We start from the raw sequence: 26303 nt of genomic DNA, 5'->3' as shown, positions 1-26303 counted from the left end.
CGGATCTTCCTCAGCCAATCAGAATTCAGCTGGGATCAACGCCTGCTCAGCTCAACGCTGGCCAAAGTCGGCATTCCGCTGTGTCTCTGAAAGGCGTTTAACCGCTGAAAAAATTGGTATTTTTCACAAAATATTGTGTAGTATTTGTCAACATTGTACGCGGTGAGCGAATTTTTTTTTGATATTATAGATTTTCACTAGACATCACGAAATGAGAGATATTTGCTGTTATCTGACTAAAGTTAAAGTAGTTTTTCCCCTGCAGTGTTCGCTTAAGTTAGCTAGCTAATTGGCTAACTTGGAAAAGCCAAAACCTGTCAGGAGGTTCAGGATTTTTGCTTTGTGTCTGTTTCTCACTTGTAAATGTATTTGCTCCCATCCGTGTAACGTTCACTATGCACTGCAGGGGTGCATGTGAGAGAGATGGGACGAGAGAAGGATGCAAAAGGAGGTGAAGGAAAAGCCAAAGAAAAAGCAACCAAGCTGAAAAAGCTGAGTGATTATGATAGCGCTGGTGCCGGTGGGGATACGATTAAGAACAGGTAAAGTGTGTCTGTGTGAGCGAGAGAGAAAAGTTAGATAAAAAAACGATTTGCTGACAGCCACAGTTTAGCTAGCACTTAATCATTATTCCATCAAGAGCAAGTGAAGTGCCGTTATCAAATAATTTGACCTGACTGCAGCACATCCAGCATCTGTTCAGCATCAACGCAGGCCACGCATCAAAGCTATTTTTGCATGGCTCCTGTAAGTAACGTTACTTTTCTTGTCGTTGAAATGTGGAGACAAATTAATTTGGATAAAAAGATTTAATACTTGCAGTAGTGATAAATTAGTTGAGGGTGAGATCCATATGGCAGCATGTGTGTGCTACTAAAGGGCAAACACAAAGAAGTGCTACAGGGAGACTGCTACACTGGCCAAGCTGTTGGCACTGACTACATGCATTCATTTCACTGAGTACAGTAAGTACTCCATCTTCATATGAATAAATTAATTTACCTTCGTATCTGATGCGTTTATTACCATGCCTATGTGAGCAGACAAATGAATGTGGAGTGATCTGTCACCACCTTGTATAATAGATGAGAGCAGGGAGATGAATAGACACCTGTAAGCGCTACTGGAAGTGAGGCAGGCAGCTTTCTGCGGCAGCTAGCCTCATGTTATTTCATGGCACACTGACTGAATTGCTGATTAAAGATCAACTTGTCCTCATCAGCCACGAGACTCATGGAACTAATTTGCCTGAGCATGAAATGGGTTCCTGCTTTAGATGTTGTACTGCCTTAGTCTGAAGTTTAATATTGTGGATTCTGAATAAAAAAAAATAATAACTGGGGAATAATTGCAGTACATGTTCATAACATCCGCCCCAGACGGGTGAAAAGACCAGACTGAAATGAAACATGTTCAGAGCTGTAGGGGGAATCCTCTGAGACATTCATTGTCTGATTGGTGACACTTTATAGCATTTTGTTACTAGACTGATATTAACCAGGCAAAGAAATGAATCTAAAATCAGCTTAATTTGGTCTCACTTTAAGCCTACAGTGAAAAATGCAGCTTACACTCTCTCTTACGAGTCTATTCAGTCATGATACACCAAAATGGAAAACAGCATTGTCCTTGGAGTTCTATAGTAGTCCTCTTTATGTCACAAATACTGCACCACTAACAAGCCTTTCTTTTTACTTTCGTTTTCGTCCCTGTCCCATCTTGACATCCTGATGAGCAGCACAAAGTCAACTAAATCTACAGAGAAAACCGGTAATGGAAAATCACAGAAGAAGGTAAATCATTTGTTTTCTTACACCCTCACTGAATAGCATGGGTTAAAATTTGACCTATTTAATGTGACCCCAGTTTAGAACACCTCAATGGAAATCCAGTCTCCTCCTGACCAGGGAGGGGATTGTGATAGTCATGTGAGTCCATCCATAACTTTAGCCCTGTTTGGAATTGGCATGTCAAATACCAGTGTAGAAGTTCTGGCTCCTGTTACCCAGTGACCCCAGCTCTGACTGTCATAGCTACAGTATGTGTAACAGCATGTCCCCGTAGGTTACATCCTTGCTGTTTGACTCCTACAACAGTGACAGATTATATTTACATGCATACCAATACAAGACAAATGGAATTAATTATCAATCAGTCATCAGAAAAATAATGTAAAAACTGAGCAGTATTTTAGATATGTTCACTGGATCATGCTCAGAGCTTCTAACCAAGACCCTTAGATTTTTTTTCCCTTGTATGTTTAAATGTGTTAAGAGTTGAAATATGATATGCAGCTGTGCATATATGATCTCAAAGATCCTGGGAGATATGACCTAACCTTGTGTGGTTTTGCTTCATGCATACATTTGTTGATGTATGCTGGAACACAAAGTGCATAGTGCCGTAGGCCTTCTGTGTGCTTGTTCTTGCACTGCATTGCTGTGTTGAACTTAATGCATGTCCTTCCTTCAGGGCAAGACACCTAAGACAGAGACCCTGGAGTCAGCCTACAGTCCCAGGTATTCACAATAGGAGTTGCAATACCAGTGGATTGTATGTTATTAAAGGCTCTGATAATAAGCTGACAAGCTACTACTGAGTGATTGAGCCAGGAATCTGTATCTTTCATCTCTTTTTTCTCATCTTCCCTCCTGAGGTGATTGAAATGAATTCTTGTGTTTTGATGTTCAAAGGCCCTGGACAAAGCCATTCCTATTTCATACAATGTGTTAAGCTGTCTCACAGAAAATTAATTTTGCTCTGCACTGAAGACAAATATCTGTGGTTTGTCATGAAAGTAATAAATGACGATGCATGGTTGGAGTAGTTGATGCTCAGCAGGGTGTTGCTGGGATGGCAGACTTTGGCCGAAGGCCTGCTGTGTCAAATCTGTCTCACAGCAGTGTTTCTACAGGGTTGTTAATGGATTGTTTCCCCAGACGTGGACTTAGCCCAACCCAGTACGACAAGTGGCATTTCAAAGGAGATGTCAGTTGGAAAAACTACTTAGTTAAAATCTGTTATTTTTAAAGCTTTTTTCCTCCTTCAGAGAGGCTCACTTTGTAACTTTACAAGCTGAGTGGGTTTCATGCACGAAGGGAAGTTTAGACCGCGCATCAGAGTTAGGGAAGAAACTTAAGGCTCTTAGGACCACAGACTGCAAATGTCAATGGGGGCAGTGACCCACCCTTCTTTTTCTAGCTTTTTATGTATTGTGTTCAGCTGTACAGTTTTACAAAAAAAACCATGTCCATTTCTCCACACTTTATTTTTCTTCTCCACCTTGAGCTGTTAAGCTAAACACTCCAGCCACAGCACACATTTAAGTTTGCAAAGTAAACTACGAAGAGAAAAGGCAGGAAGTTGGGTAAAGGCTTCTCCTACTGTACAGTGGTGGAACAAGAGCTCCACTGACGTCAGGACAGCAGAAACGACACATTTTCTGTTGCAGACTGAATAGTCACCCGCTAAGACTGAACGTTGACCCAAATGGTTAAATGCACTTATTGTAAGTCGCTTTTGATGAATGTGTCAGCTAAATAACAGTAATGTAAAGCAATTTGAAGTGGATATCAAAAGAGCTTTGGCCCCATTTTGCCTACAGAGGAGGTTAAGAACACTGATGTGTGAGTATGTCATTTTCCCACCTGCAGACCGACAGGATGGTTTCTGCATTTACAGTTCGTATCAAACGCCCTTTCGTCCCTGAAGGGAACTGGTGCACAAAGGCTTAAAGACACAGGGGAAGTGTTTGAGCTCATTTAATCATTGTTGCCGTATTTGGACTTAATTTCCTCACAGATTGTAGGCATTTTTTGTCAGCATGATGTCTTGGTGTGAAGAATGTAAAGAAAGTTGAATAAGCACATATGTATGTTCACTCAGTATGGGTGAACCTTTGTGTTGTGAGTGTACTTAGAACTGTAGTCTGCGATTAAGTTATCATGCACTTTTGAGCGCTCCTGTGAGCAACTGCTAGATGTAAAACAGTTCTTTATACACAGCACAATGCTTTGAAGTTTGTTCTTATAACTGAGCTTGAGCTGGTGAGATGAATACAAAAGCCAAAACGCACAAATACTTAAAACGACAGTACAATCAAAGCGATAGCATAATGCATAGTGGTCAGTGTTGACATCCATCCAAGGGAAAACACGGGTGGGGGTTATTGACTGACACATCTAATCTAATAGCTAACTTGTTGGTACATTCCAGATCAGTCTGCATTTTCACCGCGCTTTCGTCTTAAGTGTCAGCTTCTCCATTATTGTAGTTGTCACTCGCTATGAGAGTAGTTTGTGCTCAAATGCAAATAGCAAATGCTATCACCCTGCGGAAGCTTCCTTCTGCCACGAAGCTTAACAGCAGCACATCTCCAGTCACCATTGTCATGATGAGCTTGCTAACCTTTTCTGCCCTGTTGGCATCTCAACAACACAAGTTAATGCTGCCAGCTAATGAGGTGATGAGGGATTGCCTGTTATTTATCTCCGTTGTTTTCTCGTTATGCTTAGTGCACAAATGGCTGAACATAGAACTAGTTGTTTTACGATACATTAAATGGCTTTCGCTGTGCATTCATTGCCTTTATTTTGTTGAAGCACTTTGAAACATCACTTTTAAATGCACAGGTCACCTGCAAAAATAGATTAAGTGGTGTCTGACTGAAAACAGTGAATGTTATCTACTGCAGATCTATGTAGATTTGTGCAGATGCTCATAGATAGCAGTTCCATCATTAAGACCAGTCCAGAAAAAGTTAACTTTTAATGTAGAACAGGGCCAGATCTTACTCTGCCTCTGCAGCAGTGGTAACCACAAGAAAACTGTTTTTGCTGCTACTGAGCTTCAGGTTTCTTGCTGGAAATTATTCACTGGAATATAGTCATAATTTCCATTTGGGCATGAACTACATTTATTTCCTTTTATTAAATTCCTTCAAATTTTCACAACATATATTAAGAGTGGACAGACGTGCATATAAACTGCTGCTTTTCAGCTAGGTGTTGACTGTAGCCTTAAGATGTGAAATAGAATGCTTAAGGCAGGGTTTTTTTCTTCTGTTTTATTTGCTGAGGACCACAATATATGTTCTCTAAAGGCAAAACAAGAGGTCTTCATCATATTTGTTGTATGGCTGAACTTGAACACGTACAGCATTTGCAGCAAATACCAGATGGAGTCAGATACCAGAGAACTTGGGACGAGGCTCATTACTCTCAGGCAGAAGCCAGAGGCAGGGCATTAGGTTCATACAGTGTGTACCAGGTAGTCGTTTCCATAGCGGCGTGTTAGTGGGATTCAGTAAGCCAGTTTGACAGTTTTGTGGAACACTACTTTGCATTTTCCACATTTGCACTGATATGATAAGGAAAGGAGACTAGACACTGTTTTCTATTAGAACTGGTGACTCTAATTTGTTGATTTCTTAATTTGGTCTATTTCCCTACCCACCAATTCCTCCCTCTGCAGGGAAATCCGAGCTTTGAGTTGTGCAATTAGTTTTTTTCCCTAGTTGCTGTAATTATGTCATTATCATTATTATGGTGACAGTTTTGCTTAATTATTGTAATTATATGTGATTTCTTGTGGTCAGTGTGTCATCACTGGGCTTTTTTCCATTTATTTCCCATGGAGGGCTATTTTGTCCTAACTCTGTAGCCAGCGGTGTGACAGACAGCAGTGAGAAGCACCATTAAGCTTTTATTTTGCCTTGCTAATTGCTTGTTAAGTGGGGGCTAATTCAAAATCAACCTCTCAAAATCAGATATTTAAGGCAACATGAGGAAAAAAAACAGACCAATTAATAAGATTGAGGGAGTGACTGTTATTTTACTTTAAGCTTGACTTCAAAGATGCAGTCTGCCATACGTCTGTTAAGAAATATGAGTTGTTACTGCATGAAACTGCATAGCAGACTTCTTATTAAAGAAACATCAACAGCATTATAATGAGTTCATCCAACTTTATATTTTTTATTATGGACAGTGACCATTCTCTCTTGGTTTTGTGGTGTAGCGAGTCGGTTAAACAAGAGCCAGTGGACAACGACTTTACTGCAGTGAAAAAAGGGTTGAAAAGGAAAAGACTTAAGGATGAGCCCACGGAAGGTCCTTCAGATTCCACTGTTACAGCTTTGTAAGTCTGACCAGGGCTTTTCTAACATTCATATGGTATGGTTCAAGATATTTTGGCACCTGAAACACATGTTTATATTTATTTATGGATATTTAAATTTGATAGTTAATGATCTTACATATTGTGTGAGCTATTAATATTCTATGTGTCTTTTGGCTACTTGTAGCTCAGAGAAAAAAAATAAGCAAGATGGGGCGAAAGAAGAAAGTGATGTGGAAGCTGAAAAAAAGAGGTCAATGAAAAGAACAGTAAAGGTAAACATCTGTCTGTTTGAGGTAGTTTGTCTCCCACCAATCATACTCCCACCAGATGAAGCTTGCTGGAAATACATTTCACGATGGCAGTGTTTGAATTCACATTGTGTTTTTCTCGGCACAGACTGTAAAGAAGGAGGAGCATCAAGAGCATCCCGTCTCCAAAAAACCGAAGAGGACAAAGGAGGAGGTTGAAGAGGCAAGACAGTTGAAGATCAAAAAGAAGGAGGAGGAGGAGAAGAGTCGCTGGAGATGGTTTGGAGCTGCTGCTCTTTTCATCTCGCATTCAAAACACAAACTACAGTGGAGAGTGGCAATTTTCCCCTTCTTAAAGATTCCTCATTTTTTCATCATCTTTTCTTTCTGTCAGGTGGGAGGAAGAGAAGTATGAAGATGGGGTGAAATGGAAGTTCCTTGAACACAATGGACCGTACTTCCCTCCAGAGTACCAGCCTCTGCCAGATAATGTTCACTTCTACTATGACGGTCAGTTGAGCACAGCAGTTGAATGTGTCAGAAAGGGTGATTGGAATAGTTATTTTTGACACACTTCAATAGCTTCCTTCTTATGACATTAATTGGAAATAATCTTGGTACCTCACAGGTGCTCTTAAGATCATTCAAAGTAAATTTATCAATTTCATGCACAGCAAAGTAACATGACTTTTTGATGTTTTTTGGGATACTTTTTGTTACAAACATCTTAACTTGTGCTTTCTAAAATCAGTATAAAAGAATGGGACAGTGTAAAACAATAAAAAAGTATTAGAATTTTGTAAAATCATTACCGTGTGTAGCCGAAGCATCTGCACATCTCAGTCCTCACCTATGACCCACGAGAAGTGCATGGCAGTATCTGAAGAGATGCTGTGTGTACCTGTATTTTCTTCTTTTCTTTCTTTTTTTTAAAATCATTATTATTATTTTACTGTGTTTGCAACATTTCTGGGCTACCTTTGGGTAGTGCAGGTCTGTGAGTCTATGTAAGTTGCACTTTGCGCTTTCACACAAAATCCAGCAATGTGGCCTCTTCCTACAAGGTTGTGCATAAATGTGGACAGATTTATTTGTGCTTTAGAACCTAACCACTGTGTAACAATCAGAAAAACTTTTGCTATCACTAAAGCCCTGTTTTCTAGCTTGCTTGTCCTTTGCCTCTTCCTTGAGCGACTGAGGAGGGGCCAACACAAAACTGAATCGTCCCCATTCTTCATGAGTCAACATTAATTTGTGTGTCAGACTTGTTATTCTCATCCACTCCAAACTTGAATTGGTTCTTCCTTAACCTATACTACACACTTCCACAAAGATGAGTCATCCTCCAGCAAGAGTTGAGCATAAAAATGCATCCAGCCTGTTTGAAGTTTAAGAAGTTGTCTATTGCGTTTAATTGCTTGGCTCTCTCCACAGCCACAAGCCTCTGCCCTTTCATGCACATTAAAATAGGGGAGGCTAATTAAACAAAAGAATGCTGGAATAATGTATAGACTCAGATTTTCTTGACCTTAGAAATTAAAAGCTGCAAGGTCAGATTTAAAGGAACAGTGGACAAAGTTATGTATAACACAGGCACACACACAACCAACTGCATCTTTAGGACGCCAAGTGTATTGGGTCAAAGGCTGATTGATGGCTGTAATTGTTCTTGTTTTGTTTAGCAGTCTAGCCACAGCAGTGCCCTAGAGGAAGTTTGTTTGATCTGTTAATTCCTGTGCTTGCTTGTACTTGTTTGTAGCTTCATCTTAGTTGTGGGTCTGAATTTAGATCTTTGTCCTTGACTTGAGGTGTAAATTTTAGAATTAGTCTCACAGGACCCTAGAGGAGCTTAAGTGGGTGTTGTAGCATGTTGGATTTTGATCTGAACTTCGAGAGGTGCGAGAAGTTTAGTTTGTCCAACAATGTTGGTATCCTGTGTAAAGCATGAATAAGATAGAATGCATGACCTGAAAGAATGAATTTGCGAACCATTTTTGAATTATACGCGTGATTGAAAACAGTACAAAGACAATACTTTTGATGTTTCGCGCCATCAAATTAATTGATTTTTGTAAATAAAATATATGTTTATTCTGACTTTGAAGCCAGCAGCACATTTCAAAGAAAGCAGCAACAAAAGACTGGGAAAGTTGTGTACTGCTCAGAAAACATCTGTTTGGAACATTCAACAGGTAAACAGGTTCATTGGTAACAGGTGATAGGATCATGATTGGGTATGGAAGGGAAAGGTTCAGCTGTTCACAAGGAAGAATGGTGTTATGTTCACCACTTTGTGAAACACGAGTGTGTAAAGCTAATTACTAGATGGACTCAAGAATACTTTGCAAAACAGTTGTCAGTGAGCACAGCTCATTCTGTTTTTATTTATATTTTCCTGAATGTCTTAACTTTTTGGGAAGTGGAGTTGTTAAGTGGCGAGCTTATGTTTTCTTTGTATGCAGGTAAGAAGGTGAAGCTGAGCCTTGCAGCTGAGGAGGTGGCGTTGTTCTTTGCCCAGATGTTGGACCATGAATACACAACCAAGAAGGTGTTTCGGGAGAACTTCTTTAAAGACTGGAGAAGGGTAAAACAACAAACAAAAAAAAAGTTTATCCTGAGTATTAAAATTGAAGTGGAACAAATGGAATGAAGTGACATTTACATGAAAACAGTCCTTTTTAAAAATTCAAATCAAAATCTGGTTTTGTCTGATTTCTCAATGTGAACTGTTGTGATTTTTGTTCAGTAGTATTTCCCTTAATGATGCTACCGTGATGACGACCGAGAGCTTCGTCAACTGTGTCTTTTTTTGGTCTTAAAAAACCTCTTAATAGAGGGGAATAATGCAATGTCGGTTTCTCATAATGGCAGTACCAGAAACCTTCTCTTGAAACCATCTCAAGTGCGGTACTAGCTGTCTTTATTCCAGCTTACCGTGAGAGTATGTGTGTGACTGCTACCTGCATGATGGTGTCTGTCAGGATATCCTCTATATCGAGAAAACACCGTGCCGAGCCCCAAGGCATATCATGCAGAATTAATTTTGCGCTGCTTAGTGCTCAATGCACTTGAAAATACGATTTGTGTGAAGGCATTGATATGCTAATCCATACAAGTAGCTCCCCTGCATATGAACAAATCCAATTAAACTGTTTTATAATAGCCGGAAAAAAAACTCTCCTCGCTCCACTGCCCTCAGTGCCCGCCCACTGTCGGGTGTCAGTCATGCTTAGACACGCAGACTGACTGCGTGTCCATGCTGTCAGACTGATTCTGTTGTGTGTTTGTGCATGTGTGCTGATGTAGAGGTATGTTTTTGCAGCTCATCTCTTATGACCTGAGACACACATCTGCACCAGATCGGTACTGCTCTGAAGAGCTTGATAGATGATGATAGATAGATAGATAGATGATAGATAGCTTGATAGATACCTTTATCCATAATAGATGTATACAGATTAGTGAAGAGCATAAGATCAGTATGTCTAGCTTATTAAAAGACTTGTTTGTTGGTTACTGTTTTATTCTGCCACTCCAGGCCAGTTTGACCTTTTAAAAATAGTTTTTGCTGTACATGATACTGATAATCTCCAAAATGTTGGCCTCTAGGTCCTGCTGCAATGGCTTTCTTGCCTGACAGCAGGAGGCCATATTTCAAAGTCACTTGTGTTGTCATGACATTTTAGCACCAGAGACCTCTGAGATGAACCATAAAGCTTCCACTGAATTTCTGCCCTGTTAGTGACCTCTTTGATCGGGTGACCCCCCCCCCCCTCTTTTTATTTTGCTATAGCGTTCTACAGTAGACAATAATAGTTGAAACTCAGCTGCTTTCCCGCTACTGCCTTCAGTGTACTGCTGGCCCTCATAGGAGGAAATGGACTTTACTCTGGCCTTACAATAACGATATCAAGTAATCCCTTTTCTGTCGTCTCTGCCTCCATACAGATGAGTAATTAAAGGGAAGGTCACTGATCTGCTTTGATCATGCTCGGCTCATTTGGTTGTTGTGATACATTATTGTTGCAATGCCTTATTTGACAGACAAAGGTTAGTAAATTGAAAAAAGCAGCATTGTGTGCTGATGCTTTCTCTTTCTGACCTAAGTTCAACAATTTTTTCGGAAATAATGATTGAAAAGATTTGTTGATCATCAAAATTGTTGGTTAATTCTCTAATAGACTGATCATTTTATCACTAAAGTATAATCCAGCAGTTAAACAGATATAACTCCAGACTACCAGAAGGGATCACAGTACAGTGTTGAATTGTACTTTTTGTCTGTTTAGGAAATGGCCCATGAAGAGAGGTCACTCATTAAAGATCTTGACAAGTGTGACTTTGGAGAGATCCATGCTATGCATAAAGCCAAGGTGGAGGCCAGGAGAAACATGACCAAGGAAGAGAAACTGGTATGGTTCAGGCTATTTTTTTCTTTGGCAGTTTTTGTAACTTAGAAGAAAGAAGGCAATGTGGGGAAGTTAGCTTATTTTGTTTTTTGTTTTATTTCTGTTTTAGGCTTTGAAAGAGGCCAACCAGAAGATCGTGGATGAGTTCGGCTACTGTCTGCTGGACCATCACAAAGAGCGCATAGGCAATTTTAAGATTGAGCCCCCAGGCCTGTTCAGGGGTAGAGGCGAGCATCCCAAACAGGGCATGCTGAAGAAAAGGATCCAACCAGAGGATGTCATCATTAACTGCAGCAAGTGAGACTGGGGGAAAAGGGTCAGACTGTGTTCATTGTTCATTCAGAGATGCTTAAATAAAATAAAGTCTGACAAGAAAAACAAAACAAAAAACAAGCCAAAAAGAAAGAACAAAACACCTGAGGTGCTATTAACCTAGTTGTGAAACCTCTTGATGCGACCTTGTAGCTGGATGCACAGAAAGGAAGACCTCACGGCACAGGGTTAAAAAACTTTAAATCATCTAATTTTTTAAAATGCACCTTACCATGTTTCTTGGTGTGAGACAAAGCATATTGGTAATACAGTACACTGCTGCAGATGGTGCAGCGTTTTCTTAAGGTAAATCCAAAAATTTAGCCCATCACAAAGCAGTACATCACTCAGAAATTATAGTTATGCATCTCTTAATCAGCCTGGTGTTATAGATTTACGTTTAGAGTTTGAACCTCTGTAGGATGCTGCACCTTGCCCTCCAATGCTGTGACTGCTTCCACCCTTATAGACACACACATTCATTCTTGCTCTTCCTCTTTCACTGACAGGGAGGCCCGTATCCCTGTGCCACCTGCTGGTCACCACTGGAAAGAGGTTCGACATGACAACACGGTGACGTGGCTGGCCAGCTGGACTGAGAACATCCAGGGCTCCATTAAATACATCATGCTCAATGCCAACTCAAAACTCAAGGTACAGGAAAAACAATGTGTCTCTTGTTATATCTATGACAGACACATAGACTTTGTATAAAACTGAACATTGCTAAAACTGCCTGTTTTCCAACTGTGCACAGAGTTATTATTAATATTTATCAGCTAAAATGTGTAGTTCAGTTTTGGAAAATAAGGCCACAACGAGGCTTGAATCTTGAAACACACACATACACATACACACACACACGTGTGTGTGTGTGTGTGTGTGTGTATATATATGTCTATCAATCTATATATATTTGTAAGTAAGCGTACACATTTCAGTAGCAATTTATGTTCAGTGTTGAATGTTCATCTACAAAGTAAAGTTTTGTTTAACAGATGTTTGTAATCTAACTTGCAAATAAACTTTTTTCACATGTAGAAAGTGCAGTTTAAACCCTGTTAACCTTGGTCTTAAATGAAACCTGTTTTGTTTAGTCTAGACATTAGACTAGAACTGTGATTCTCTTGTTAGATAAACATTGTAAAACTGAAAGCAGCTAGTGTGTCCTAATGTTTGTTTTTACTCAAGTATTAAAATTTCTTAATGGTTTTGTTTTTCGAGAGTAAATGGCTGCCACTCAGTTAGGCATGTTGAAGATGTGAATGCAAGTGCGTCTCATTATTCTTTGCCCTTCTCTCATTTCTCGTTCACTCTTCCTCTTCCTTCTTTCCATCTTGTATAAAGGTTAAGTTATTCTACTTTTTGCCTCTTTGGCAATATGCGTGTGTGTGTGTGTGTTCACTGACGGTGGGTTTAATTGTGTCTTGGTCGCTATACAATATACAATCAGACAAAGACAATATTGTTACGAAAGTTTTGGGTCTTTATATTCATTTTCTAGATTTTCTTCAGATTCATTTGTGTAACATAACAGCCTGGATTTGTGTACTCATTACCATGTTGAATAATGTTTGATTTGAGGCTTTGCAAGGAAAATGACTTAATGTCGTTTTGTTTTCTCCCCTTTCGTCTCTATGCTGTTTCCCCAACACTGTCCCTCTCTCCTCACCTTTTCCCTTCGTGCTCACCAGTGCTACAACCCTAGTCTACAACCCTTCTTTTCTAATTCCCTTGCTTTTTCTCCAATGAATGCAGGGAGAGAAAGACTGGGAGAAATATGAGGTTGCTCGGAAACTGAAGTCGTGTGTGGACGATATCCGTAACCAGTACCTCCGGGATCTCAAATCTAAACAGATGAACACACGGCAAAGAGCTGTGGCCCTCTACTTCATAGACAAGGTCTGCTTTGGAGCCATTGGTCAAGGAGAAGCTCTGATGTAAAGGCTATTGGGATACTCAGTTTTACTTGTTTACACACGAGTGCTAGGAATGCACTGCTGTCAGTTTCACAGATACTTTCTAGTGTTTAAGCGTGATGCCATGAGCCTTGTGAACATATTGGAAATCAATGAAATGTGTCTCGATTGTCTTTTTGCACACATCTTATGCAAAAAGAAAAATGGATTATATGTGGCCATTTTCTTTCAGTGACCCTAAGCTAATTATCTTGTTCTGCACTGAGTGAAATGATGGATTGAGTGTGTGATTGCTTTTGGCCCATGCCAAAGACTATTTGAATTCTGATTCGGCTTTGTTGTGTTTGCTTTGTAGTTCTGTATATTCTGCTCCTTGTTCTCCTTGTGTGAATGGTCATGCATTTCACACACTGGCACATGTTTGCTATGTGAATGGCGGGGATGGAGGTGCATTGAATACATATGGATTTTAATGGATATTTATCTCTTGTGTCTTTGAATGCAAAAAGCTGGCATTGAGAGCTGGTAATGAGAAGGAGGAGGGTGAGACGGCCGACACGGTGGGCTGCTGCTCGCTACGCGTCGAGCACATCACCCTCCACAGTCAACTTGACGGCAACGAGTGTGTGGTGGAATTCGACTTCCTGGGTAAAGACTCCATCCGTTATTACAACAAGGTGCCTGTCATCAAGAAGGTAAAGGACTAAAAAAAAAAAAAAAAAAAAAACTCACACACATTCAATCCTACTCTTATGCATTTTTATGGATCTGAAAATGACCTGTCCATTCTCTATGGAAAAAGATCTCAGTAAAGAAACTTCATTGCGAAACCAATATATCTCATTACAATAATCTAGGTTTTGCCCTTTGGGTTTTGGCAGAAGGCCCTGTAGAGAAGGTCACTTGCATACATATTGACATGAGCAGAGCCAGAGGCAGAGAGGGAACTGAGAGATGTCCTCAGGGCACAGTTGTAGATTGGATTCCTGTGCCTGTGGTGGTTTAATTTGTCTGTCCGTTAGAACTGTTGCAATTGCTTGTCTTCTCCAGTGTACTTCTCTTGATTACATGTTCATGTAGGGGAATTCTGTCTTCTAAGCATTACAGTGTGCTTTGAATATTCTGGTCAGACTTTATAAACAATAATTTGTAGTACTTTGGAAATTATATTTTCTTTGCCTTCTACTGGAGGTTCACTAAGCAGCAACTTTCATGTCACAGTTGCTGATTTTTTTTTAGTATACAGTATAGTACTTTTATCATGATCTTTCTTTGTTGTTTTATAGCATTACATGGTTTTTAGGTTTTTCATTGAGGTCTCAAGTCAATTGAATCCTCAGTTTGAGCTTACATGTAAACAATTGCTCCTTAACAACAGCTTTGCTGGAGTTGACGAACACAGTATCAGAGTTTCACCATAGTAATTTTCCTTCGAAGTAACTGGCAGACTGGCAGCACTCAGTACACCCTGACTTTATTCTAATGAGGACTAGATAGCCTTGCAATTAAGAGAGATGTCATGCACTTTAGTTTTAGAAACGGTTAGCATTTGATTGTTAACTGTTCAGGTAGATTTTTTAGCTGCACATAGAGAAATTGTCTCATGTTTATTTGATCGTCTCTTCTGATCTGCCTTTACTGGGTAATAGAAAGATATCTGATAACGATCTGTGATTGATCAGTCGGAGCACCCTTAACTGTTACAAGTCAGTAAAAGAGTAATCAAGTATTGCACCAACTCTTGTCAGTTCTTATTTCATCTGATACAGTAAATTATGGTGCGTGCTGTAATGAGCAGGTTAGCCGATGCCACAATACAAGAAAGCAAATCGTGTCATAAAACTTTTTTTTAAATCGTGTTTTGTTGTCTGCAATCTGTCAGACAGCTGTCATATTTGTGTGTGTGTGCATGTATGCATATGTAAATTTCCAACCCCTCCTCTGGTGTCAGCCCATGCTATCTTCTGTTCCAGAGATGGAAAAAGAAATGTTAGCACCTGACAGCCAAAGTGTTTTCTTTCTTGGCAGAACATAGAATTATTCAAATGAGTGCATTCAAAAGCAACACATTAGCTAGAATTAATTAGTGCCTTGCATATTTTAGCATCATCAATTCCCAGGGAAATCATTGAGATCGCTGCTAAATGTCACTTGGAATAAAATAGAGCAAGATAGAAGGAAGGAATTTCCATTTCTAACCTCTGGGTTTGAAACCATTTAATCTAATACTTGGGATATGCTGTATATTTGACTTATTTTTGACTGACAAAAAATGCACATGCAGAAAACGTCTGACACTACAGGTAAATGAATACAACAGTGGCAATGAAGTGAATCTACACTATGCATATGTACTTCCGGCCCTATATGTAATTTAATGGAAAGAGAGTCATATCTTGGAGTAACCATAAAGGTTAAGTCATCCACAAGAACACTTACACTGTATTGCCAAAAGTATTCAATCACGCATATGAACTTAAATGACATCCCATTCTTAAACCATAGGGTTTAATATGACGTTGGCCGACTCTTTGCAGCTGTAACAGCTTCAACTCTCCTGGGAAGGCTTTCCACAAGGCTCAGGAGTGTGTTCATGGGAATTTTTGACCGTTCTTCCAGAAGCACCTTTGTGAGATCAGACATTGATGTTGGACAAGAAGGCCTGGCTTGCAGTCTTCGCTCTAATTCATCCCAAAGGTGTTCTGTTGGGTTGAGGTCAGGACCCTGTGGTGGCCAGTCAAGTTCTTCCACACCAAACTCGTTCATCCATGTCTTTGTGGACCTTGCTTTGTGCACTGGGACACAGTCATGTTGCAACAGGAAGGGGCCATCCCCAAACTGTTCCCACAAAGTTGGGAGCATGGAATTGTCGAAAATCTCTTGGTTTTCTGAAGCATTCAGTGTTCCTTTCACTGGAAGTAAGGGTCCAAACCCAGCTCCTGAAAAACAACCTCACATCATAATCCCCCCTCCACCAAACTTCACACTTGGCACAGTGCAGTCAGACAAGTACCATTCTCCTGCTGACTGCCAAACCCAGCCTTGTCCATCAGATTGCCAGATGCAGAAGCGTGAATCGTCACTCCAGAAAACGTGTCTCCACTGCTCTAGAGTCCAGTGGTGGCATGTTTTACACCACTGCATCCAACACTTTGCATTGCACTTGTGATGTATGGCTTGGATGCAGTTGCTCGGCCATGGAAACCCATTCCATGAAGCTCTCTACACACTGTTCTTGAGCTAGTCTGAAGGCCACATGAAGTTTGGAGGTCTGTAGCGATTGACTCTGCAGAAAGCTGGCGACCTCTGTGCACTATGCACCTCAGCATCCGCTGATCCCGCTCTGTTGTTTTATGTGGCCTACCACTTTGTGGCCGAGTTGTTGTCGTTCCCAATCGCTTCCACTTTGTTATAATACCACCGACAGTTGACTGTGGAATATTTAGTAGTAAGGAAATTTCGTGACTGGATTTGTTGCATAGGTGGCATCCTATCACAGTGCCATGCTGGAATTCACTGAGCTCCTGAGAGCGGCCCATTCTTTCACAAATGTTTGTACAAGCAGTCTGCATGCCTAGGTGCTTGATTTTATACACCCTTGGCCATGGAAGTGATTGGAACACCTGAATTCAGCTATTTGGATGGGTGAGTGAATACTTTTGGCAATGTATTATATGTGCCTATTCTTGCCGTGAATGCACAGGCAATTACTGACCAGGAAAAAACAACTAGTTACTTATTACTCAATTCAAACATCTGTGAGAATGCCAAATGTCTTCATCAAATTACTCTGGTGTTTTGAAACACCTGCACATGCATAAGAGTATTGTGCTGAGTGAGTCCAACCTGCTTGTCATTTATTCATTTACTTTCTAAATGATTATTTCCATTCTTAACAAACAGACCAACATATGATTAAGCCAATTAGTGAGCTCACTTTGTAGTCTCTGCTTCCTTGAGACTTTAAGACAGACAGACACTGATTTACAATTTCACCCTGAAAGCACTTGCACTTTTTGTATTTTCAGTTAATTTGTCAAGGGGGACAACATCGCCACACAAATCAGCCAGTGAATATGTCAGTGTGGTTTATAAAGCAGCACATCTGTTGCTTTTAATTGGTGTCTTGCATATTTTGCTGGTTTATTAGGGAAACAGTGCATCTGTGGAACTCACAGTTGCTGAAAATGTCAGATGTAATTGTGCCAGTTTTCCTCCTCTGGCTCTGCTCTGAGACAGACAAATGAAGTCCTTCTGTTTATTGTGCATTATAATGTACAACTGGTTAATTTTATCATGTATGGTGAGCTGCCTTTAAAGGATCACTGTCACTTTCTGCTTTTCGCATTGAATTTATTGAGCTATTGAATGCATTCTGAGAATCAAGGAAATTGATTTGTTCTTGTACAACACTGGGTTATAGTAACTTTCTTGTTGCACACCTAGAACATATGCACAGGAAATTTAATTTAGAGTATAACAGGATTAAAAAAGGGAGAGATTTAGACAAACAAATAATAAACCATGCAAACCAATAATTCTTTCATGCATTATTAAAATTTGCATCTGGGTGAATGTAAACAACATCAACAAGATGGTGATAATACATATTTAAGCACCAAACATCATTGATGTAACCACAGAGTCTATCTTCGCTTGTCGTAGAGGGAGTTGTGTGCTCTGTTGGCTCGGAGCAGCTTGATCAGCAATATTGTGTTAAAGACGGGATTCTGTAAAGATGTTGGCACAACAGTGTGATCTTCTGTTGTCTCAGCTGGGCCTGTAATGTTGGTAATGACTGGTAACCAATTTCTAGTTCTATTTCTAGTCCTCTAGTGAAACATAAACTTCAAATCATTAGTGCAACATTTGATTTCAATTATTGATTTCGGGAATTCAGTAAAGAAGATAATAATATCTTTGAGGTGTACTGGATAAGTACATTTTTAAGGTGTACACTTTTGGTCAAATTTGTCTGTGTATCTTTTCAGGTTTTTAAGAATCTTAAGCTGTTCTTGGAGAATAAGAAGCCTGGAGATGAACTCTTTGACCGCCTTAATGTGAGTGTCTTACTAATTGCCTTTATATTTATCTCCTTTAGGATTTTTCCGTGTTTTCATTAATTCTAGTCACCCCAAATATGTTTTTTTTTTTAACATTATGTGAAACACTTCCAGCTAATGAACTATATTTTTGTGTTAAAAGCAAAGAATGAAGAAAGTTTAAAAAAATGTCAGTGAAAACTGCCCACCAGCATCATGAATAATTGCTAACTTTGTGTAAAAGAGCACCTGAATTTATCCAGGATTGTGTAAAATGTGTTAGAGACTCCCCGGAGGTGTATAATATTTGAAGAACAGGCAGAAAAAGATTGCGAAAGGAAAATAGAATTACATTTTTTTCCCATGTTTTCTGGAGACAGAAGGCTGCAGTAAAGGAAAAGCAGGGACTAAATTGTAAGGTGTAAGAGATGAGATTGAATGAGGATGAGCCATTGGTGTGGAGAGATGAAAGGAGTAAAGTGAGGAAATGGGAGGTGAGGAGAAGGAGAAGGATATTGGAAGCAGGGACACTGAAAGCCGAAAAGGAGTTTCAAAAGAGAGAGGGGATGGACTCTGCCAGATAAAAATGAAACTGCGCAAGTGGAAATTGAAAGTGAACATGCTGGGTGGATGAATTTCCACACATAAAAGTCTGGCATCCTCTCAACCTCTACTTCTAGCTGCAGGCAGCAAGGCCACACAGCAAGCAGCAGTTGTACACATGGTTAGTCCACCGCAGGGAGATGCGGGGCTTCTCAGGGTGCACTCAGTCTTTACAAAACAAGAACCTCGGCATTCTTTATCCATTTGAGATTATACTTCAGGCTAATAGATTGTCCATGTCGAAAAAATATATCCAGAATAATTCAATACAGGTTTCTTGCAGTGGAAATCGTGTTTCTGCTGTGGCAGCTCACAGCCTGGTGGTGAACTTTGGTTAAGTTCCGTCATTGCCAAGGAATAACTCGTCTTGCCATCCACTCAAGAGAGCCAGGGTTGCAGGTGAGAAAGTATGGAACAGATGAATGGTCACTTGGAGGAGAGAGGTTTAATGAAACAGAGGAAGAAAGAGATGCAGATATGAAAACACAAAAGGAAGGTTTGAGAGCCACGCCACGTACTAGCATAAGAAGATTGACCGGTTGGAAAAGGAAGATACAAGGCAGAACAGGAATGAGAGGGTGGGATGAAGAGACGGTGCAATTGAAGGAAGGGAGTGCGGAGGATCTGCTCTCTGCCCTCTGGTGTGTCAGGAAATGTCAGGGTGTGTTGGAGGTGGAATGGTAATGGCTGCTGTGGGCAGGCCTGATTGACACCCAGAAAGGCCAGGCCACTGAGAGGGCGGAGGCAGGAGGGGGTGGAAGAGTAGATGGAGCGGTCGGAAAGCGACAGCTGGTCCAGGTGAGGGGAGGTTTGGAGAGAGAAGGAAGAGGTGGGAGATGGAAGGAGGTGGGGTGGGGTAGAGAGAGAGGGAGCGAGATAGCAGCTGTAGGGCAGAGATGAAGAGGAGGAGGAAGATGTGTAAATGGGATGGAAGATGAGAAGTGGAACCACAGAGTGTGCTTTTATCCTCAGCTGGCCTTCTGTAGAGAGGTGGTGAGAGACAGTGATGAAATATTAAAAAGTTAAAGTTAAGGGACTCATGGCCGTGTTCCATTAACAGGCTCTCTGATGTGTGGAGCTTAACTAGTTTGCCTGCTTAACATTGTGTTAATTGTTTTGTATGGTCCCTGAACAGAAGGCTAGAATAAGAGCAGTGGAACCACTGCACTGCTCAGGGTGACTCAAACATTACCTATGCCAGTATTCTCAGAACTGTCCTACAGGCTCAGCAGTGTTAAAGGGTAACTAAATCTCTAAACCACCTTTTCCTTTTGAAAATCAATCTAAATAGGTATTTAGTAGGGTTTCTGATTGATTCAAGTCCAAATCTTGACATTTTAGTGGAAAGTATTTGAATTTCCCATTTTGTGTGATAAATACAGTATGCATCGCAACTGCCTTATACAGGTTGAAACACAACTCTTACAACTGAATTCTGTGAGTGGCTGAGCTGGAGGCAGGTGATGTTTTGAACGCAGCACACGTCACTCCGTCCCTTCCTCCTCATAAAAACATAGGTCTCTGCACTGTACTGACAGTTATAAGCGGTTTGAATGGATTATGTGGATTTAATATTGTGACTGACTTGTTTCTTGGTAATGTTAGCATAGGTACTTTGGTGTTATAATTTTATAGTTAGCTCTGTGTTTTAGTTAGCAAGGATAGTTTGTGATTTTAGACAGTTGTAGACAGGTAGCAGACTAGCTTCAGATCGTAGTTTAACTTTGTGTGCTCCTGAGAGTTGCTTCATTTAGTATCAGTTAGCCGCCACAGCTGCCCCACCCCAAGCTGATACTTTCACATTCTAGATGCATTTTTTGAATTTCTTGGATAACAGAAGTTAAGTCACGACTCTGGGGTTTAGTTCCTCTGTAAGTATGAGTTGACAATGAGTTGATCAAACATCGCCACCCTTGCTAGTCGGCACCAGAAATATTAGTAGGTTATAAAACAAATTTTTATTCGGTTAATGTATATTATATAGACAAAAGTATTGGGACACCCGACCATTACATCAACCAGGACTTTAATGACATCGCATTCTAAGTGCATAGACAGCTTTGCAGCCGTAACAGTGTGTGTTTCTGTGGGTATTTTTGTCCATTCATGCAAAAGGGTATTTGTGAGAAAAGGCCTGACTCCCAGATTTTGTTCCAGTTCATCCCAAAGGTGTCAGAGCTCTGTGTTGGCCAGTCAAGTTCTTCCACACCAAACTTGCTCATCCATGTCTTTATGGACTTTGCTTTGTGCACTGGGGCACAGTCATGCTGGAATTGAAAAGGGCCTTCCTCAAACTGCCACAAAGCTGGAGGCATAGCATTGTCCAAAATGTCTTGGTATGCTGAAGCATTAAGAGTTCCCTTCACTGGAAGTAAGGGGCTGAGCCCATCCCTTGAAAAGCAGCCCCATTTCAATACTTTTATCTATATAAAAATTGTATGTGTTGGAGCCATTTCTAGAACTACATTGGTTCAGTAGGTGTCACCTTTGTACTTTTGGTCACTTGTAGGTAGGAACTTTGACTCAGGAGACAGTTGTTGCTGAATGGAGTAGCACAAAGTGTTTTGATGCACGAAACACAACAACTGAACCCAGTAAAAAATGAAAAGCAAAACATAAGTAGTTTAGAATGCCTAAACTTCCTGGATTAGTTCCCATCACCACAATTTTGCTGCGTTAGCAAGAAAATATGGTACAAAGCATCCTCTGTCCTTGGTAAGAAATTAGAAGTGTGATGATAAATTGCAATAATGCCTTAGTAGATGACATACACAGACATACATAAACATACACATTTGTGCACACATAACACCATCATGCCAAGGGAGTTGAGGGTCTGAGAGATTTCCTGCTTGCACCTTACACGTGGAGACACCTTCATTAACATTGCAGGGGCAGAGTTAGGTACCTCATTAGCAAGACAAGCATGACAGCAACTGTGTTTGTGTTAGTGTGTGTGCACACGCGCATGTGGTTGTGTGTACCTGCATGCACACGTATGTATAAAAACCCTCCCTCATCCTGTTTCTAACGGTCTCCTGCAGTGGAACACACACATATTCACACAAACTGGTGGTCCCAGACAGCCAGGTCCTGACCCCACACTGATTAAACCAACCACATTATTATTATTATTGTAATCTTCATTAGAATTATCAGAATTATTCCTTCTTTTGCCGCAGACGTGAGCTAACCAGCAAGCTCATGTGGGCATTTGTTTTCCACATCTGTGCTTTCATCTCTGTTTAAAAATCCATGGGTTATCTGCCTTTCAAGTCCTCTTGTTTGCACCTCATATCAGTGTGTGTGCAGTGAGTGTCCGTGTTTGTTTTTCTTTCACACCAGTGCTGTGCCCTTACACTCTGTTTCATCTCTTTGCTGTTCTGGTAAAGATGCAGCCATTTGACATGAGCTAATGGACATCTAACCACTGGCTATGACAGCTCTAACTTGTTATAATACCTGCAGAAATGTCAGAGGGTAAATAGAACTGTGATCTTTCTTAATCTCCTTGCTCTAATGGATGATGATGATAATGAAGGCAGAGCTGGTATTTTATGTGTTTTATTTGTTATGGTATATTACAGATGCTTTAAACACTGCAGTGGAACAGTGCCACATTGCCACCTAGTGGTAGGGTTGTGATTCTGTTGGTGCGATGGTTCTGTGATCACAGGGTATTTGTGCTATACCATACTGATGGGTATGTGTTGTTTGTTGTCTCCTTTCTCTCTGTTTCTCGCCTTCTCATTTCTCATTGCAGACAAGCATGCTGAACAAGCACTTGAGCTCTCTCATGCTAGGTCTGACTGCCAAGGTCTTCAGGACATACAATGCCTCCATCACTTTACAGCAGCAGCTCAAAGAGCTCACAAACAGTGAGTCGCACACACTCATTATGCTATAAAGCAGGATGACATGTCATAAAATAGTGTTTAAAGTGCTGGCTCGTACTCCTCAGCAGCTGGACAAGTACTAGTAACTTTAATACCATAACCTTTATAAATCTGGCTGTTATCATAGTCTTAATACTGGGATGCTTGTGTCCTGGAGTCTCATGATAAAACTTTGTGGGGGTTTTTTTCTTATTTTTGGATTGCTTGATTCAAGACACCCTGACATTAGACACCTTTTTCTTACCATGGCAGATGTACATTATCACTGTAAGCAGTGCTGTGTGCCTCTGCCTCGCTCTTATCAGGCTCCCATTGGCTGCTTCTGCCACAGTTTCTCATTCAGAGATAGAAGTGTCACACCCTTCTCATTTCTGGATTGCCACTGAGAGCCAATAATCTGCAGGTTGCAGGTTGACATGTGGTTATGGTGTGTGTATTGTGTGGGACAACAGGAAGAAAACGAAGCTAATAGGGATCTGAATAAATTAAATGGATCCGTAGCAACCTGTTATTGTGTGTGTGTGTGTGTGTGTGTATGTATGTGTTCAAGGTTGAGAATTGTGGTGCAGATGGTGGGTGGGCAATAAGGGACATCAGCATGATTTTATCTTGTAAATGTGTTTACATAATTCTGGTCATGTGTTCTCAGTGGCATTTTCCTGTTTGTTCTGACTGTTCTGTCCCCCGTCAAAGACTTGGACAGTGTGGCAGAGAAACTGCTGTCCTACAACAGGGCTAACAGAGCTGTTGCTATTCTGTGTAACCACCAGCGGGCACCGCCAAAGACATTTGATCAGTCTATGGCCAACCTTCAAGCCAAGGTATGAATAGCTTTATTTGGTTTATTGGACATATTCATTGTTCATATTAATATTTTCTTTAGAATACAGGAATGATAATGTTGTGTTGCTGTAAGGGGGTATTGAAAGAAGGCAAAGGAAGTATTTAAGAGACAGTGATTTTTTTTTTTGCAACCTTTCAGTCCAATCAGTAACATTTTGAAGCTAATACTAATCCATACATAAAACCATACCTGCGCTTTTGTGTGCTCCATGCAGATTGAGGCTCGAAAGGAACAGCTGGCGCTAGCAAAGACGGAGCTGAAACAGGCCAAGAAGGATGCCAAGACCAAAGGCAGCCCAGATCCCAAGCTGCAGACGTATGAGTTGGAGTTTAAAAAAAATTCAGTGGGCTATGGACATTAAAGCAATTAAAAATGATTTACAGCAATCTGAAAACAGAAGCACCTCCTCAGTGGAGACCAAATCACATGCTATACAATCAACACCAGTAGAAAGGTACCCTGCAGGTTAAAGTGCTTCCAAACAATAGAGATACGTGCCTCACTGTAAATAATGAGCTGTGGATTAATGCTATAGGAAATGTAAGGTCTTGAACTTGAAATCACGTTAGCTGTGGTGGTAGTCCTGCTGTTAAATCACAGAGATGAACTTCCCTGCTGTTAATTTTGTCACTGTGCCCAAAGGTAAAAGATAATTACGGTCTGTTAGTTGCACATTGCAGTGCAGTAGGACATCCAAGTATGGACTACTGCTTTTGTGTGCATTGCTTTTAAATCTTGATGGACGTTATGTAGTGTGTAGGGGCACACAGAAAAGGAACAGTTGGCTACGCTGGATGTCGCATGAAATTTTTCAATGAAAAAATGGAAGCCATTTGTGACAAAGAGGGATACTCCATACATATGTATGGACTCTGCATTTCAGCCAGGACTCCAAACCACACTGTGGTATTTGGTGCTGTTTTGCATTTATTAGCCCTTGCCCCTGTTGTTTAACTGTTTTACTGCACTGAATGTGTTTTATTTATTTATTTATTTATTTTTTGTAATAGAAAATTTCTCTGCAGATGGGACATTTTGTACTCCTAATCATCATTTACGCTAACCATCTTCTGAATAAGACTGCATACTGAGGGAAACAGCATTTTTCTTGCCCAGAATTTGGAAAGAATGCACACTGAAAGAGTCTTATTTTTACCCCAGGTGTCTAACTCTATTGCATTTGCCTTTGTGTATATTTTCTGTTAGGCTGGTGGAGCGGAAGAAGGCAGCAGTCAAGCGTTGTGAAGAGCAGCTGCTGAAGATGGAGGTTCAGGCGACTGACAGAGAAGAAAACAAACAGATTGCTCTGGGTACCTCCAAGCTCAACTACTTGGACCCACGCATAAGCGTGGCTTGGTGAGTGAATACTAACACTCTAAACAACTGTGATGCCTTGGTGACATTTGGACATACTCCACTTAAATTCATACATTTGTTTACTGTGACCGCACACAGACAAACTTGGGTTTTCAAATACAACTACCTGGACCCCTTCTGCTTGAAACTATGTCACAGATTATTTGGTCGACTTGCTATTTCAGGGCTTAAGTTGGGATTTCCATTATTGTGAAGGTAGTTCACATTTAATCGGTGTAAGCCACTTCTGTATCCTAAATCACATGACCAACCAGGCAGGCTGAGCTCAGTGGATCTGATCAATAGCCAGCTACTGACTTTTTTTCTGGGAAAAGGGTCATCAGTTCTAAAAGTTCTAAAATTGCTCTGCAGTATTGCATTCACTGTATAATAATGACAAAGTTGAAGTAAAGTGTTCAACAGACCTTTAGACACACTTAATTTGGGGATATAAGGAATATTTGTAGAATAACCATTCGTCTGCTCTGTCTTTAAAACAGATTGTTACAAACAGCAGGAAGCTAATTAACAATACTATTGATGATGCAAAACTGTAGTATAGCACTCCTGTAAAACACAAAAAAGAATTTATGTGGAAATTTGGCATTTAAACATTTTACATTTTACATCTTGCTGTTACACTATGTTCATTCTGTTTTCCTCTCTTACCTCAAAGCAAAAATAGTGTGTTTTGACTAAGATGTTCTGTATTGCTTAATTTTATCTATAGTTCATCTTCAGACATACAGTAAGAGCAGGAATGTCAGTAATGAATTTCTTTCTCATAGCTACTGTGTGTTAAACATGCTCATAAGGTCAGCTGTATATTAAAAGGCCTATGAGTATTTTTTTTCCTACTGCTTGTATTCTAGCAGTGTGTGTATATCCTTCAGCTGGATCTGTCTGTGCTTGTTCTTAAGAGATGATTTTGAGAGCTAAATTGAGTTTATTTGATGCAGCAATTTATTTTGGAGTGTAAACTTAATCTTTTTCAGGTGTAAGAATATGGAGGTACCTGTAGACAAAATCTACAACAAGACCCAAAGGGAAAAGTTTGCCTGGGCCATCGACATGACAGAGGCAGACTTTGAGTTCTAACTTTAAACTGGTAAAACTCCACTTTGATAAGCTGACACTAAGATGCAATTACGGAATTATTCCACTTTGTAATACATATAGTACTTTAATATTGCATTTATAATATGTTCATAGACAATCGTGTTGTACTTCATGAGATTATGACACGTGTTTACTGCTGCTCATTTCTGTTTGATGCTTTTGGCACTTTATTTTGAAGATTACTGTTGGTTAGTTGTTTGGTTTGTATGTTTTGTGTTCGCATTAATTTGAATAAAGGTTCCTACCATGCAGTTTGTCTAAATGCTTCTTTTGGACATTACTGCAAATACAACTCTGTTCTAGCTTAGTAGACCCATAGGTTTAAGACTTTAAGAGTGTCATTTCAGTACTTAGAAACAATACAGACCAACAAACATGCAAAACATGCAGCGCTGAGACATTTCAGATAATTTGCATTGTAAAATAAAACTATGG

General features: G+C 40.2%; 1 protein-coding gene across 1 annotated transcript; it reads left to right on the top strand.

Annotated features, from left to right (window-relative positions):
- zgc:173742 (DNA topoisomerase I, mitochondrial) lies at positions 1-26119 on the top strand. Its single transcript, XM_046394687.1, has 20 exons — positions 1-162; positions 407-542; positions 1739-1793; positions 2473-2519; positions 6019-6138; positions 6305-6392; positions 6517-6647; positions 6763-6878; positions 8831-8952; positions 10658-10780; positions 10887-11074; positions 11599-11743; positions 12848-12991; positions 13518-13703; positions 18000-18068; positions 22417-22531; positions 23243-23370; positions 23608-23708; positions 24600-24749; positions 25745-26119. Exons 2-20 carry the CDS (start codon positions 424-426, stop codon positions 25845-25847), a joined length of 2250 nt encoding a protein of 749 aa, XP_046250643.1. The 5' UTR covers positions 1-162; positions 407-423; the 3' UTR covers positions 25848-26119.
- The last annotated feature ends 184 nt before the right edge of the window (positions 26120-26303 follow it).

This window comes from Scatophagus argus, chromosome 7 (assembly GCF_020382885.2).
Source record: "Scatophagus argus isolate fScaArg1 chromosome 7, fScaArg1.pri, whole genome shotgun sequence".
Taxonomy (NCBI): domain Eukaryota; kingdom Metazoa; phylum Chordata; class Actinopteri; family Scatophagidae; genus Scatophagus; species Scatophagus argus.
The sequence above is the reverse complement of the archived record's forward strand: the minus strand, read 5'-3'. Positions and strand labels throughout refer to the sequence as shown.